The sequence below is a fragment of the Cnephaeus nilssonii genome (genome assembly GCF_951640355.1).
Source record: "Cnephaeus nilssonii genome assembly, chromosome: X".
NCBI classification, from domain to species: domain Eukaryota; kingdom Metazoa; phylum Chordata; class Mammalia; order Chiroptera; family Vespertilionidae; genus Cnephaeus; species Cnephaeus nilssonii.
In genome coordinates this window covers 20,380,139-20,398,397 of record NC_137071.1, presented here as the reverse complement: position 1 = coordinate 20,398,397, position 18,259 = coordinate 20,380,139, and the positions used below count along the sequence as shown (strand labels likewise).

The window sequence follows — 18,259 nt, the reverse complement described above, 5'->3', positions numbered from 1 at the left end:
ACTGAGCTACTACTTTATGCCAGGCTATATTCCAGTTTCTGAGGATACAGTGGTAAATAAATGAGCCCAGAGATTTGTCCTCATGGAACTTTGATACTAATTGGGAAACTAAATTACAAATAAATAATTTCAAAATCCTCAATTAACCACTGGCTTATTTATCCCTATCATCTAGTTCTTTTTGCTTCATTGTATAAAAAATTTCCTTCCACAAATGCAGTATCTTTGCTAGGCTTTTTGGGAACCAGGGGGAATTAAATAGGAGTAGGGCCTCTGTAGTATCAATATGAAACACTCTCTTAGTGCCTGAGAACAAATGCACAGAAGCCTGTGAGTAAAAGGCAATTACATGGAATTTCTCAACCTATCCTGACTTCACAAATTTCAAATAAATTAAAAGTTTTTTTAACCAAATGTCAAATGTCTTCTGGGTACACCTAACCAAAGTGAAGTGGTCTATCTTTAAATTTTCAGTTACAAAATGCTACCAATTTCCAATATTCTCTTTTCCAGCTACTCATTGAATGTGTATTCCATTAAAATATGTTTATATTTTAAAAATATCCCTGGCCACTTAAAACCTTAGAACAACTTTTCAATACATGTCCTCTACAATGTTAAAAGCTAGCTTGACCTAACAAATCCAAGTTAGTCAGTGTGGAATATTTTTGATAGAAAAACATTTGTACTTTCTTACAATTCTCTCTACATGCCTATTGTGGGAAGAACTAGTGGAGTTGCCATTTGAAAGGGAAGTATTTTGGCTCAGTGACATTTAACTCTGCTTCCATAATTATCACCTGCTGTTTTTGTACTTTGCTTTTAATCTAACCAAATTGACTTATTTCTTATCCTACTGCTAGAGAAAGTACAGTAAGTTTTCTAAGTAACCTCACACAATATCTTCTTTACTAACACAAAATATTCTATTTCTACCCCCTCATTTTCCCCAGAGTTAGAAATGATAGTTGATAAATAATGAAGTCAGAATGGAGATTTCATTTGATACAAAATTTCATTGGTTAATTATGATACTTTCTGGTATGTTTTGGGATTTGGAACTATTCCTGATGGTAAAGGGGCTGTTCCAATGCAAACCTCTCAACAAGCTCAAGGCAGAAATTGTATATAAGAGCTTTGTAATATTCATATACAATTATATACCTGTATTCCATCATTTCTAATTCTCTAACGTTAAGCCATTAGGAATGGTCTGAATTCTTTCCTTTTTTGGTATGATAAAAACCTGTTTTTTTGATATTATAAATAATGCTTAAATTTAACATAAAATTTATGTAAATATTCATTAAAATTTCTGATTATTTCCTCATGGTGGATTCGTGTAAGCAAAATTACTGGGTTATTGTTCATTGGTTTGTAATAGGCAGTTAGACAGGCATGAGCAGGATATGAACAGTAGGCCAGCTATGGCATGTCACCAGGGTGGAAAGCCACTGGTGTTTAGCAACAGACAATTTTAGGGTGAGACCTCGCCCCCAGGGTGACCATTTTTCCCTAGCATATTGCTGGGTACATGGTTTAGACTCCCTGACCTTTCATATTGTTGATCATGTGGTTTGGACCCTCTCCCAACCTTTCCTCATGTCGCTAGTAATGTGGTAGACCCCTTAGAGGGGGAACAAGGGAGCCAGAGAAGAGCCTCATATAACTGGATAAGCCCTTGCATGACCACTTCTTAAGCATTAATTCCTCAGGTCAGTGAAGGTCTGGCCTACATCAAGTAATCTTTTGTTGTTGTTGTTAATCCTCACCTGAGGATATTTTTTCCATTGATTTTTAGAGAGTGGAAGGGAGTGGGAGAGACACAGAGAGAGAAACATTGATGTGAGAGCGACACATTGATTGGTTGCTCTGACACATACCCTGACTGGTGCCAGGGATGGAGCCTGCAACCAAGGTACATGCCCTTGACCGGAATCAAACCCAGGACCTTTCAGTCTGTGGGCCGATGCTCTAACCACCAAGCAACCTGGTTTGGGCTGCATAAAATAATTTTAAGAACAAAGCTTTGTGTTTGCTGACCACAGAGCCAGAGTGGGATCAAACTAGAGATAACATCTACACCGCAGTTGTGTTTCAGCTCCAGGCTCAGAAAAGCAGTAAGGTCAGGCAGGGCAATGCCATGGCTGACATTAGGATCAGCTGCTATGACTTATGATCCCTTGCCCTGTCACTGACCAGTTAATAGAGACCAGGAATCTGAAAGGATGCACATGGAAAGCTGAAAGCTGATGATTATTCCATTGAGAGCCTCCTGTGGGACTCCTGCCTGGTCCCCTCCCCACCCCCCTGCCTAAAATTCTTACTTTTAGAGAGTGGATAAAACATCTCAGATGGAGGACCAAGTGCATGCCCTTTCTCTCCTTGGAGAATGCCAGTGCCTTTCCATTTCTCCTTCCCCCAGGCATTTCTCTCTGCCTTTCTTTCTCCTAGGCTCCAAGGGCCCTTCTTTGGCCTCTGTAAATTGTTTCCTGAGCCCAACTGGCTCACCTCTTCTTCAGCTCAATTTTTCTACCTCTGTGACTTTCTAAATAAACTTTTGCTTTTATTTGAATCTTGGATCTGAATTCTTTCTTAGCCAGAACTCAAGTACTGCAGTTGCTGAAACAAGGTCTAACTCTGCCAGTAACACCTGGTGCCATTTTGCCACTAACAGGTTTGAATTCTGAATTTTGTTCATTGGAGTGATTTCACTCCTGGTTCACAGACTTCCAGTAGGGAGGGATTGCCACTTGAGGACGCATGATCAAGACCACCTAGGCAGGTAATTGTTACTTGATTAAATGAGATTGAAAATTGTTCTGATGGCTACTCATTCCCATGACTACAGAACATGCAGTTTTTTCCATCCACCCTCCTCCTCCATTTTATCTTGTTTATTAATCTTTGTCCCCTCAGGGCTTAGGACAGATTTTCATATATAGGCATTTCCAAAGACTGTGGAGTAATTTGAATATTGAATGAAGTAATTTTGAATCTGTCTTAGCATTTCTATCATGCCTCCCTTGTTTTCATTACACCACCTGTTTTAGTTCTCTAACATTTCCTGTCTCAATTATGTGCTAGCCTCCTACTTCCCTCCAGTTTTTTCTCCATGAATCCATTCTGTACTTAACAGTTTTACTTTACAAAAATTTTAATGTTGTCACACTATTGTTCAAAAGTGGTTAGTTACTCTCCAACCAATTGAACTAAGGCCAAAGTTTTTAGTTTTCTGTTGATAATCTCTCAATGTTCCACACACAGTCTACCCCTGTTATCTTATTATTCACTACTAGTGCACCAGTGGGGTCTCTCGGCCTGGACTGTGGGATCGGGCTGAAACTGGCTCTCCATCATCCCCAGAGGGGTCCCAGATTGTGAGAGGATGCAGGCCAGGCCAAGGGACACCACTGGTGCAAGATTGGGGCCAGGGAGGGATGCGGGAGGTTGGCCAGCTGGGGAGGGAACGCAGGAGGGCTCCAGAGCGTGTCCAGCCTGTCTCGCTCAATCAGTGGGACCCCAGCAGCAAACTAACCTACTGGTTAGTCAGTGCATGGCATAGAAACTGGTCGACCAGTCGACTGTCTTCCCCCTGGTGGTCAGTGTACGTCATAGCTAGTGGTTCAGTGGCCTTAGCATATCATTAGCATATTACGCTTTGATTGGTTGAACGGATGACCTGATGACCAGACACTTAGCATATTAGGCTTTTATTATATAGGACTAGAGGCCTGGTGCACAAAGTTCGTGCATGGGAGGTGTCCCTCAGCCTGGCCTGCACCCTCTCCAATCTGGGATTGGGCCTAAACCAGCAGTTGATCATCCCTCCCACAATCCAGGACTGCTGGCTCCTAACCGCTTGCCTGCCTGCCTGCCTGATTGCCACTAACCACTTCTGCCTGCCAGGCTGATGGCCCCCTGACCACTCCCCTGCCAGCCTGATTAACAACTAACTGCTCCCCTGCCAGCCCATGGTCCACAACTGCCCTCCCCTGCTGGCCCGATGGCCCCCAACTGCCCTCCCTGCCAGCCTGGTTGCCCCTAACTGTCCTCCCCTGCCAGCATGGTTGCCTCTAACTGCCCTCCAGTGCTGGCCTGATGGCCGCCAACTGCCCTCCCCTGCAGCCTAGTCCCCCCCAACTGCCCTTCCCTGCTGGCCTGGTCCCCCCCCAACTGCCCTCCCCTGTTGGCCTGCCCCCCCCCAACTTTACTCCTCAGCAGGCCTGGTCACCCCCAACTGCCCTCTCCTGCTGGCCTGGTCCCCCCAACTGCCCTCCCTTGCTGGCCTGGTTACCCCCAACTGTTCTCCCCTGTCACCTGGTCGCCCCTAACTGCCCTCCCCTGCAGGCCCGCTTGCCCCCAACTGCCCTCCCCTGCCGGCCTGATCACCCCCAACTACCATACCCTGCTTTCCTGTTTGCCCCTGCCTGCCCTCCCCTGCTGCTCTGATCACCCACAACTGCCCTCCCCTTCCAGCCATCTTGTGGTGGCCATCTTATGATGACATGGGGGTGGCCATCTTGTGACGATGTGGGGGCAGCCATCTTGTAATGACATGGGGGTGGTCATCTGGTGATGACATGAGGGTGTCGCGCAAGGGCATGAGGGCCACCTAGGCTTTTATTAGTATAGATTCTTCTCTTTGTAGCTAAGACATCCAAAGGCCCATTTCTAATCTGTTCCTACTGCTGCACTTTTGCTCATGTATTTTTCCACTGCCTAGAAAACCTTTTCCCATTTTTTCATTTCCATTTAATGAAATTCTATACATACATATTTCAGTTTTCTATTTGTAAAGAATTATCTGGATCCACAATAATATATACTTTCTTCATTTTTCTGAACATGCTAAAGCACTGATTATGCCAATTGGAGAAACCCATTTTATATTCTGTTTAACAATGGCAGTTATTTTTTATACTGTTTTTCTTCATTATTTAATTAGTCTAGATTGTGAGCAGAATCGATGAATTCTCTATCTTGTTAATCTTCAGGATAATCTATCAAAATATTTCAAGTCTTTATAATATTGGATTCTACCCACAAGTACAGCTGAATTCCACACAACCTAAGAATTAGGATGGTAATAGATTGGGGCAAAAATGTCAGTAGTTTGGCCAAAGAGTGCATATCTATGTATAATAATAAAAGCGTAATATGCTCATTAGACTGGACAGCTGAACGACCTTCCAGAGTCCTTTCGGATGAAGCTGCAGTGGTGGGGGCTGAGGAAGAGGCAGTTAGGGCCAATCAGGCAGGCAGGAGAACAATTAGGGGATATCAGGCATGCAGGCAGAGTGGTTAGGGGCAATCAGGCAGGCAGGCAGAGGTGGTTGGGGTGATCAGCCAGGCAGAGTGGTTAGGGGTGATCAGGCAGGCAGGCAGAGTGGTTAGGGGCGATCAGGCAGGCAGGCAGAGTGGTTAGAGGTGATCAGGAAGGCAGGTAGTGGGGTTAGGGGTGACCAGGCAGGCAGGTAGAGTGGTTAGGGCCGATCAGGCAGGCAGGCAAGTAATTAGGGGTGATCAGGCAGGCAGGCAAAGTGGTTAGGGGTGATGAGGCAGGCAGGTGACTGGTTAGGGGCAATGAGGCTGGCAGGCAGAGTGGTTAGGGGCGATCAGGCAGGCAGGCAGGCAAGCAGTTAGGAGCCAATGATCATGGATTGCAAGAGGGATGTCTGACTGCCAGTTTAGGCCCAATCCTGCAGGGATCCCCTGAGGGGTCCCAGATTGTAAAAGGGTGCAGGCCAGGCTGAGGGATCTCCCTGCCCCCCATTCACAAATTTTGTGCACTGGACCTCTAGTATATATATAAAAGTCTTAAGTGACTGGTCGACCATTCGCCCGCTCAACTGGTCGACCAGTAGCTATGATGCACACTGACTACCAGGGGGCAGACTCTCAATGCAGGAGCTGCCCCCTGGTGGTCATTGCACTCCCACAGCAGGAGCACCATTCAGCCAGAAGCTGGGCTCATGGCGGGTGAGCACAGCTGTGGTGGCATGAGCCTCTACCACCTCTGCAGCAGTGCTACCAAGTGGTGGCAGGTGGGGGTAGGTGCAGCGGGGCTAGGATGAGCGGGAGCAGTGCAGAGCCCGGCCCTGCTCCCCAGCTGCCTGCCACTTTGTGCACTGCTACATCCCCTGAGGGGTCTCAGATTGCGACAGGGCGCAGGCCAGGCTAAGGGTTCCCACTGGTGCACGAATCTGTGCACTGGGCCTCTAGTTTATTAAAATGATTGATATTTATGACTACTTTCATGCACAAAATGTTTTATATAGTTAAAATACATTATAGCCTTGGCATGTGCACTCAGGTAGTTGGGCATCGTCCAGTGCAGCAACTGAAAGGTTGGTGGTTTAATTCCTGTTCAGGGCACATGCTGGGTTGTGAGCTTAGTCCCTGGTAGAGGGTGTGCAGGAGGCAGCCAATTAATGTTTCACTCTCTCATTGATTTTTTTTCTCTCTCCCTCTCCCTTCCTCTCTCTCCAAAAATCAAATTAAAAAATGTATTATAATTTCAGACATTTGCTTAGGACAATAAAAACAATACTTGACCAATTTTACCTTTATTTTTTAAATCATAGCATAAATTTTAAGCTGAACATATACATACACATTTTTTAATGTGCACATGAATCACCTTGGGACTTTTAAAAATCAGAATCTGATTCAGTAGGTCAAGGGTGGAGCCTGAGGCTCTGCATTTCCAACAAGCCCTTAGGTGATGCTGAAGCTGCTGGCTTCATGACCGACTATTATACTATGGATAGAAGCAGACTAAGGAACCCTAGTTCACTTTTCTCTCCTCTGTAACTCTTTAAAAAATACTTTAAGAATAGTTGTTCTGATTAATCATGTTCCTGCTACTTGTGAAGAGGTAGACTAAGTGACCTGTTCAATCCCATTTTATGCTAGTGAACTTGAGATTTTTTTTTACTTAGAATCAGAATACCTATCCAGAATATACATATTTAGTTTAAAACAGATCTTTTAATGCTAGCTAAACTAAGATAAGTTTATGGCAAGAAAAATTCCTAGCACATTGCTGAGAAGTTGCCTTGGCCTCCTATCAGGACGTATGTTTTGATACTTCTGGAATTAATTATACACTTCACATAAAGGATTATTTTTACATCTTGGTCCCCTGGAATGAGTTCAGCAGGTAAATTGTAATGCCAAGTAGCAAAAGAACCTTTTTAAGGAGCTGCCACTTATTGTATGTGTTATTACAAATTATTATTGACTATAAATGCTGGGTTTCTTTCATTCCCTGGATGTGGCAAAGAACATATGTTAGATTAACCTTATGTGAAGGACTTTTAAATTTATCTTTAAAGTCTGAGAAGTAAAACAACATCTGACCTTAACAGGTGCACCATAATGTAAACAAATACTTTTAATATATTTGAGGAATATTGTTAATCATTATACATATGGTTATTATTTTATTTTTATTGAATACATGATTCATTTCAAAACAGACATGGTTTGCCCTTTACATACATAACCAGAAAAAAATTTTATTAGGAAGTGTAAGTTTTCTTTACTGGAAGCCAAAGCATTAACCTCTTTTGTGTAATTGTTTAATTACCGATGCATCATTTTAATTGATATGTTGTTATAATTTTCCATGGAAGAGAAGATATGATCTTTGATTTTTGTTTCTAATGAGAACCACTCTTGTAGATGGGCTAGTTTGGCAATTTGACTTAAGAAAAAGTATTATGGAATGAATTTTTTATGTGAACAAGGAAAATAAATGAACTTTAGTGCTCATCTCATTGGTCTGCCAAATTGAAAGGACATTTTAGGTCTGATTATCATGTTCTAATTAGTCTCTGTAGGCTATTCATGGGCCATCCAATGCTCATTAATCTGTCTTCTTCCTGTAATATTGATTTGTTCATTCTCCTTTTAGATACTCAAATATAGAAACCAAAAAATTGATCTGTGGTGTTAATGTGCTTACAGATGTTGCCACTACTTATCCAGATAAGAAGTCCATCTTAATGTACGTCACATCACTCTTTCAAGTTTTGCCTCAACAAGTGAGCATTGAAGCCATCCAGGAAGTGGAAATGTTGCCAAGACCATCCAAAGTTACTAGAGAAGAACACTTTCAGTTACATCATCAAATGCACTATTCTCAACAGGTAAATTGTTGAAAGGACACTAATATCAAGGATGTTTTATATGCATTGTTTGGTATAATCCCCATACACATATGTGAATCTATTATATCTATGGATATGTACACACATACATGTATACCTAGTATAGTATATATGTGCACACACAAATATGTTATTTGTATACATAGCTTAATATGTGTGCATGTGTGGATATATGTGTTTGTGTATATACACACACACACACACATATATATATATATATATATATATATATATATATATATATATACTATGTTGTGTATACTTACATATATATAGAGAGAGAGGGGATGAAAGGAGGGAGAGAGAAATTGACTATAAACCTTTAAAATTGTATCTAATATAATGAACTGTAATATTGTTTTCAAAGAATATTGTTCAAATACTTTGCTATTGATAGGTACCATATTATAGGAATATGGAATACAGAATATATTTTATTTTCATTGTGTAAAATGAAATAAAAGATAGGTTCATATACACATTAAATTTTTTATCAACTAGAGCAAAGAATTAGAGCATGGTTTGCCCTTTACATACATAACTAGCAAAAATCTGACCTGAACATATATGTACACATGCCTATGTGTAATGTAGCAGTAAATAGTCTTGGATCAACCTTCTTTAATTTAATGTTTTCTCCAAGCATGGTTTTATTTAATACATGGAAAAGAATGAAGTGCTCTATTGAATAATATTTCTTATTTTTAGTGGCAATCCGCTGATGCATCAAAAATTTTTGATTATTCAAAGTAACATTTTGCTAAGATAAATGAGTTTAAATATTTTAAGTAAAAATTAAATGGAGACAAGATATGAGAAAAAATTTTCTTGTATCATTGTGCAGTATCCTGTGGGATTCTTCTATTACATGGCTTGTTCTGGCTGCCAGCAGTGGGCATTTGGGGTGTTTCTTGAACTTTTGTTTTGACACAAACAACGATGACAAAGCTGGTAGCTAAATTTCTGCAGAAGGTGTGGAAAGCTCTCAGGCCTAATTTTCTCACTCTACTGAGCTAGTTCTATATTTAGGTTATGAAAGCTTCAGTCCTTTCCAGGGTATTGACCTGATAAATTCTGGTTTTCCTTACCTTGGGTTCAGAGAAAATTGCTTTTGCATGCCTGTTTTTGCCAGATTGAAAAGCACCATCTAGTATTTGTGCTGGAGTTGTATCAGTATGGAATCCTTATGGTTAAATCTCACCTCCACATCTCTCCTGATTACCTGCCCTCCAACATGACATTGAGCACTATAATCCTTAGAGTGTACCAGTTTCTAATAGCACTTTGTATGTGTTTAATTTTCATCTCACTGTTTCCATTTAATATTAGTTTTTCTAGTGTTTTGGAAAGCAGTCCTTTCAGGGTTACTTATAATGTCTCCTCCTCTCTGTCCCCCTCCCCCTAACTCCTTTCTGCAGATCACAGTCAGTCTAGCACAGGGCTATGAACGAACTCCTTCCTCTCCTAAGCCTCGGTTCAAGAGCTATGCCTACTCTAAGGCTGCTTATATCGCCACCTCTGACCCCACACGGAGCGCATTTCCTTCACAGGTCTGTCAACTTTTGCTCTCTGTTCTACAAACCAAAGAATTTTTTCATTCAAGAAAATCTAACATGGCTTTTGTTTGTTTGAATTTAGCAGTGCTTTCTCCTCTCCATCAAGAGCTCTTTCATTGTTCCCTGTTTTATTAGTTACTCTCCCATGATGCTGTTTTGTTATTGCGACTTCTCTCGGGGTTTTTATTTTCACTTTATTGTTTTATTTATTATTTTTTAAAATTTTCAATTACAGTTGACATACAATATTATATTAGTTTCAGGTGTACAACATAGTGCTTAGACATACACCTTATGAAGTACTGTAGGTTTAACATATATTGATTCTTCCTGAATGGGGATTCTCATAGTAGTGATTTGTACTTTTATTATGTAATTACTATGAAGTTCTCTTTTACAAAGGTTACTGATGGTTATAAACAATAATTAAGCTCATTAAAGGCTTATACATGTAACCTTTGAAAGAATTGGGGAAATGGATAAAATTTACTAGGTACATTATTTGGGGAGATTTTCTAGTTATATATGTTAAGGAAATATATACTCTATATAGATGCCTTTATTATATTTCATTCTATAAAATATTTCCATATTCTATTTAAAAAACCATAACTGCAACTTTCTTCATATGATCTCTTTTAAGTTGGCTAGTTTAAACTTGTATATAACAGGCTCTGTAGTATGTATACAAAAAAAATCACACTGCAACCAGATCAGAGTCTATGTACTGTTTAATACTTACCACACAAGGAATTTTCTCAGTGCAGTTTTCCACCATTGCAATATTGTAGGAAACCTAAACATACAAGAAATTATAGCCTTGTATATGTAAGAGTGTGGAAATGAAATGTGCTGGAATTGCTAGATTTGCTAGAATTTCTTTTTAAAAGAAAACTTTATTTTGCTGAGTAAAGCAATTTGAAAAGTTCTCGAGGAAGTGACTTTTATAAAAACTACACTATGAATGAGCATTTAGAAATTAAAGACCTTCTCCTTTTGGCAAAAAAAATGTATACATTTTTAGAGACTCATTTATTTTCTTTAAGATTGAATAAATCGGTGATTTATTTGGTGTAGTTAATTGATGCATGAAGCTGAAATTTCTTAATACTGGAAGATTCCCCCAGGAAAACATATTTCAGGGCTTAGGTATGCCCTTTATCTTTGGCTACTTTTCTTGCAAAGCTAAACAAAGGAGACTGGGTGTGAAGAGTTGTATGACTCAGCCTTATCTTCTATTAAATTCCCATCCACGTTTTCACAAAGCTAATTGTATCCAATTGAACAAGAAACTTAATCTGCTTTGTAATTATCAGTAAATAAAAATCTACCACACATTACTCTTTGCAATTTGCGATGTGTACACATTATATGAACTAATAATATCCTTATAACCTTTATAGAGGTGGGAGGTGCTATTTTATAGTTATTTGTAGTTCTTGTATATCCTCCCTTTCCTTTCTTTTTCTTCCCTTTCCTCCCACCTTCCTTACTCTCCCTGACTCTCTAATCTCTTTTATCACCACCCTCCCATTGAAAACTCCAAGACTTAAAGAATATTATGCACATCCTAAAATAAAGGATCATAAGCCAAGACAAAGAAATAAGCCTCCCCCCATAATTATTACTTTATTGAGTTGCCTTTTCCAGAAGGTTTTCTCCAATGCTATTCTGGCAGCACATTTTTACCTCATTACCATCTCATTAAGGTACTGCTCAGGTATGACTCGTTAATAAAGTAATTATAAATGAATTTAATTTTGCTATACTTGATTTTTTCACTTTACCTTTTTCTAAATATTTAAAAAAATATCTAATATACTCTAAAATATGCAAAAAATTAATTTACCTATTTTTTAAAACATAAGCTATTGAAATGAACCTAATGTTATCTTTTAGAAAAGAAAAAGAATGATTACATTGAATGGGGAATTATATATTCTGCCTGTTTCTAAAGGTGGCACATCAGAAGATAATGTTATCCATAGTTAGGTTTGATAAGTTTATGTCTTAATTATTTACTAAGAAAAAAATTAAAGAATTATTTAGAGGGCCTGAGCCTATACTGCCTCCTACACTTTGTATCTGATCCATTTCCAAATAACTTAAGAAAGGTTATTCAATTCATTCAGGTATTTACTTGGTGGTTTACAAGGAAGGGTGAAATTTTCATAATGGGGAAGATAGCTATGCAGGTGACTGTCTCCTATGGAAAACATAAAATTTCTTAATTATTTTAAAAGTTCCCAATATCTTAGAAACATCAATTATCCCCATTTGACCCAAAGTTCAAAAATCTGACTTATACTCATTGAAGTTTATGTGAAGCTGTTAAATTGGAATCCCTGCCTATAAATGAGTTTTTCTCCCAGAAGGGATACTATCTGGTATGAACCCCTAATTTGCCCTCATTGTATCACTTAACTGCCATCTATTCTTAGATGGAGGATATCGTTTTTATAGTTATACCTGATTTGTATTTTTATGACTTTGATCATGGTCTCATTCTACTCCTAAACTTTCATCAAAACCCCAATCTCTTTTTCACCTTCAATTTATCTGTCTTTCCTGGAGCCTCAACCTGTCCAAAACTCCTGCAGGCACTCACACCCATGTGTATGCTGTCCCTCTCCAACACACCACTTCACTTTATCTTGTTAATGAACTATTAGGTGACTCTCTCACTTAACCACCTTCTGTAGTCCATGATTTATTTATTCATTCATTTATTTTAAAATAATTATACTTACTCACTAAATCAAATGTCTTCTTTTTCAGTCCCCAGGCTTTCTGCCATAATTGAAACTCGGTTCCCATAGCCTCTAGACTCATCAGGTTCTTCTTCATACCTTACTGTTCTGTATCTCTTTCATATCTAGTCCTTTCTCCTCTTCCAACTCCCTTAGCACTGGAGTCTCATGGAAGAACCCTGACCCTCTTATTTATACGCACTCTCTCTTATCAATATAATTTAACCTCCTGGCTTCAAGCTATATGCAGATGGCCATTTTATCTATGTTTTCACCACTTCCAATGACTTGATTTACAGCCACATTTCCAACTCATTTTCAACTCTTTGATATGTATTTATACCTTGATATGCACTGATTTCTCAAACCTAGGTTGTCCCCAAGAGAGCTTTGTTTCATTGCTCTTAAACCCAATTCCTGTCATTTTTTTTTCACTATGTCAATGAGAATACTACTCAGCAGTCATTTAGACTTAAATATGTGGCATGCTCTTTTGTCTCTATATTGATCTGATATTCGATAATGGGACATGTAAAGTCAATTCTTTCTTCACATTTCTCCATTAAGTTATGTCCCCTCAATATTCATACATACCCTCTGATTCAGGCCCTCAATACTTGTTTTCTAGATTATAGAAATAGCTTTGCAATCAATATCACTATCTTTAGTTTAGCCTCCTGTGTATCAGATTAAATTTTATTAACAGCTTTAATAATATCAATCACAAAACTTTCTTCACGTTCTTTTGCCTTTATAACAAAAATCTCCTAAATCTCATCAGGAAGCTCCACGATCTATTAACAATTTATATTTTCATGTTTATTTCAAACTAGCCTATCTCATGTTTTCTTTACTCCACTCAAATTCATTCACTTGCTCTCCTCCATAAGGGCCAAGCAGTTTCTTGTCTTAGCTTTTATGGTTCTCCCAGCCTAGAGTGACTTTTGTCTCCTTTTCAAAATGGCCAATTTAATCCAAATTTCAAAGCCTAACCAGTAAGTGGCAGAACCTGGATTTAAGTTCAGATTTATCTAACTCCAAGCTCATAGTCCTTATATTAACACTGAATTTTCTCTACTATGATTCTTATATGTAGGATTACTCACATATGGAGTAGTATTCATTTTTATAATCACTTAACACTTACTTATTAATCACCTACTATGTGCCAGGTAATATTATAGAACCAAGTGACATATCAATAAACAGATATACAAAATAATTCCTGCACTAATGGAGGGTGTATGCCCATAGAAGAGTTATAATATGTAAATAAGTAAAATAACATTTCAATTAATATGTAAGTAATCTGCCTTAAGTAAAGTAAAATTTAGTGGTAACTACTAAAAAGAAAAGAAGATGAAAATGGAATACATGGTACGTGGCAGAGAAAAGTTAAAATTTGACTTTGGATGGTCAGAAAAGGACTCACTAAGAAGATAAATTTTGAGTAAAGACTGGAGAGATGTGTGGGCATGTAAGGGAAGAGAAACCCATTAGAAAGAACACATAGTGCAAAATCCCTGAGTTTTGGGGATATTTGGACTATTCAAGGAAAGTTATAGAGGAGGAACACAGTGCTAGGACATGGAGTCTCAGCTGTAATAGTAGACCAGATGACATAGTGTCTGGAAAGGAATGTTGATGATATAGTTTTTTGTTGTTGTTGTTTTTTAATCAGTGAGGTGGAAAGCAATTGGAAGAATGACATAAACTTATATATTTTTCTTTTTATAATTTAAAATTTTGTTTAAATTTTATTGATTTTAGAGAGAGAGGGAGAGATAGAAACATTGATGAAAGAGAGAGAAACATCAATGATCTGTCTCCCGCATACCTGCTACTAGGGATTGAGCCCACAATCTGGGAATGTGCCCTGACTTGGAATCTAAACAGTGACTGTTGTTTCATGTGTCGATGCTTAACCATTGAGCAACACTGGCTGGACAAACTCCTATTTTTTCAACATGGCTGCTGTGTGGCAAATAAATTAAAGGGACAAGGATAGACACAAGGAGACTAGTTAGAATGCTATTGCAATAATCTAGGCAAGATATCCTTTGGATATCTACCTGGAAGTAGGATTGCTGGATCATATGGTAGTTCTATTTTTCAATTTTTGAGGAACCTCCATACTGTTTTCCAATGAGCATGATGGAGAGTAGTTGAATTGTGGATATGCTTTGGAAATCTACAGTATTTGCTAATATAATCTAGAACATGTGTTTGCTATATTCTTTGAAAATATTTGCTTGTGTTTTAAAAAGCCAAAAAGAATAGATAAAACTTCTAGGAGACATTAAGCATAAATCATAAGTAAACTAGTAGACAATGCAATAGGCATAAACCCCATGAGTTAAATTTAGCTGACAAGGAAGCAAATAGTCTTGTGAGACATCGGCAGAGGTTAAAATGTATGTTAAAGTATAGAGAGTAACTTAACCTACTACACATATTGAAAATAGATGGGATAAATAATGGAATACACATGAGTGTTACTTGTGAATGGAAAGTGATGAAAACACCAAATCATAACATATGATCATATCACCTCTGGGCTGACAGCTACATCATTCCTGAATTACCCACCCTATAATGATACTGTGGTTTCATTATGATCTCCTAGGTGCTTTACATTAAAAATGCCAATAAATCTCATAGCTATTTAGTAGGCTAACTGATGAGCTACAACTATAGGTCAGGTATACTCATTCCTGCATCTCTCCAGTAGAGTAAATGTACATGGTAGCCTTGGGCATCTTCTGTCTATTGGACCCCTTGCTCAGATATCACCTCTTGTTCTGTCCACATCATCAGCAGTGAAGGCTGATACAGCAAAGCATATGAACATTGTATAATCCAAGATTTAAATAGTGCAATCCTTCTAACTGTTTGACCTTATCCCAATTGTGTTACCTTCACATCTGTTTCACCTTGCATCTTGCCATATACTTTAAATTTATTTATTTTTAAATTAAACATATTGGCATGACATTGGTTAATACTAACATTACATAACTTTCAGGTGTACATCTTTATACTGTGGCATCTATATACTCTATTGTGTGCCAACCATCCAAAGTCTAGCCTCCTGCCATCACCATATATTTGACCCCCTTTATCTTCTTTGATGCCCCCCCCCCCACTTTCTCCTCTGATAACCACCATTCTGTTGTCGGTATCTATGAGTTTGTTTTTTGTTTTGTTTGTTCCTGTTTGTTTTATATCCCACACATGAGTGAAATAATATAATAGATGATGGGATTTGAACATATTCATTTGATTGGTGAGCCTTTGTGTCTCAGGATCTCTGGGATGTCATACTGATAGCAGAATTGAGGTCATTGTTCATCAAAGTCATGCTCCACATTACATAGTAGATATGAATTATGACAGAATTGGAGGGACCAAGGATTGCTGTAAGGTTTTGGTTTAAGAAATTTGAAGAATGGAGTTTCCAGTGATTAAGACTGGATAGACTGTAGGAGGGGTAGGTTTGGGAGTAAGTTAGGAGTTCAGTTTTGAACATATTAATGTTGAGATGATTATGAGACTTTAATACACATAAACCTAGAGTTGTAAGTTTAAAGTTAAAGATAAGTAATTTGGAAGTCATCAGCAACATAGATGGTATTTAAACTCATTGAGACCATTTAGGAAAAAAGTAAAGATAGATAAGAGATCCCAGGACTCAGAGATGAGAAGCAGTCAGCAAAAGGGATAAAAAGGGTGACCAGAAAGAGGAGAAGTAAAAGGAGGAGGGTGTAGTATTTTGGAAGCTGGTAGAAGAAAGTGTTTAAGGGAGAGCATTGAATTTTGCTGATTAGTTCAAGTAACATTGGGATGGAAAACTAACCAGTGAAATGCCAGTGGGATAGGGTCCTGGGAAATCCTGATTATAGCAGTTATTACAGTGGAATTATTAGTAACAACACTATTCACTCTCTCAAACATATACCATTTTGGCCAATAAGTTAATATGCTTACTCTAGCTAATATTTAGTCTGATAAGAACAATGTCAGTGGAGGGTGTGTGTGTGTGTGTGTGTGTGTGTGTGTGTGTGTGTGTGTGTGTGTGTGTGTTTTGTAGGTGTCGATGATTGGAATGGGTTCATGAAAGAAGGAAAGTGAAAGAACCTACACTGAATAGCTTATGTCCACATGGAGAAAGGTGTATTTCTCTTGGATTAATGAACGTCTAAATTAGTTTCCTCTTCCTGCTGTAACAAATAGCCAAAACTTTAGTGCCTTAAAACAACACAAACTATCATCTTACAGTTCAGAAGTTCAAATTGGGCCTCGCCGGGCTAAAATCAAAGTGTCAGCAGGACGCCCTTCCTTCTGGAGGCTCTAAGGAAGATTACATTCCCTTGTTTTTTTTCCCAGCTTTTTAAAGGCTTCCCATGTTCTTTGGCCTGTGCCCCCATTCATTTTCAAAAATAACAAGTGCAGCTTGAGTCTTCTCGTATCATTCTGACCTACTCTTCCGCCTCCCTCTTCCACTTTAAAGGACTCATGATTACATTGGGACCAACTGCATAATCTAGGAAAGTCTACCCATTTTCAGGTGAGCTGATTAGCAAACTTCATTGCATTTGCAACCTTAATTCTTCAATGCCACATAATGTGACATTCACAGGTATCAGTGACTAGGACATATGCATCTTTGGGGGGCTGTTTTTCTGCCCACACTGCCTAATACCTTGGGATGCAGATTGAAGGAAGATACCCATTACTTGCAAGCTAACAATAAGACTGGTATTATGTGGCTTTTTCCAGGTACCCTCAAGTATCAATTTGTCCCCTTCCTCTTTGTTAACTGCACATGAGCCTCTTCCTTCATCCAGAGGCATTGTGAAACCAGCCTTATCCTGGAAACAGTGTAGCAGAAAAAGAAACAAGCAAACATCTACATACCTTTATTTCTGCATATAAGGCCTTATTGATCTTTCTGTTCCTTGTACAGCTTGGGGCAAAGATCCCACTCTTCAAAAGATCACAAAGTAAAGGAATCAGGCTATGGAAAATTAGCCATATTTTCTTATATCTGATAATTTTATAATAATAAATAGGATTCATACCCTAGCAATCTTGCTAGAAAAAAAGAGGCACCTCTCTTCTTTAACTAACATTTGTAGTTTTGAAATGCATCTCATTTGATCAGTTCAATAAACCTGTGGAATCATTTTATTACACCCATAGTTTAAGTGTGTGTGTGTAAAATTTTAAATATTTGCAGTTTTTCTTGCGGTGTGAAAGAGTAAGCATCTTTACATGTGTGTAAGAACTGGGAGGATTTCTTTTTCAAGGAAATTTTCATGTTTCCCAATTTTTATCAATAAGAATAACATATTGTAATTTAGCAGGAATTATTTATACATTTAGTACATTAGCCATTTTTTATGACATAGAATACAAATAACTTTAATGGTTTGTTACTTTTTAAAAATTTGCAGTATTTTTCTCCACTTAAAATATTATTTTATGTTGTTGGGAATTATGTAATATTTTACTTTATGGCTTTTTGTTGGTGGGGAAGGAAAGTTATAATTATAACTTTTCATAAAGTGCTCTGAAAAAAAAGTTCTGAAAATTAGCATGTTAGAAAGAAAAATATAAAAAAAATAATAAAGCGCTCTGCTATTGAAAGGGTGCCTTTAAAAGATTCTTCCGTGGTTTCTTGTAGTTATGTTTTTAAACTTTGATCTTACTAAAACTGTACAAGTTTCAAAGTTTAGAACACTTTTAATCTTTACCCAGAAGCTACACAGTTGTT

At 38.2% G+C, this 18,259-nt stretch overlaps 1 protein-coding gene across 2 annotated transcripts in view; it reads left to right on the top strand.

The window, feature by feature from the left end:
- Positions 1 to 18,259, top strand: part of DMD (dystrophin) — a 2,362,317-nt gene that overhangs the window by 563,866 nt on the left and 1,780,192 nt on the right. For both annotated transcript variants that reach the window (XM_079764882.1, XM_079764883.1), the window contains exons 8-9: positions 7,975 to 8,156; positions 9,596 to 9,727. In XM_079764882.1, the coding sequence (XP_079621008.1) occupies positions 7,975 to 8,156; positions 9,596 to 9,727 (314 nt within the window). The remainder of the gene's footprint in view (positions 1 to 7,974; positions 8,157 to 9,595; positions 9,728 to 18,259) is intronic.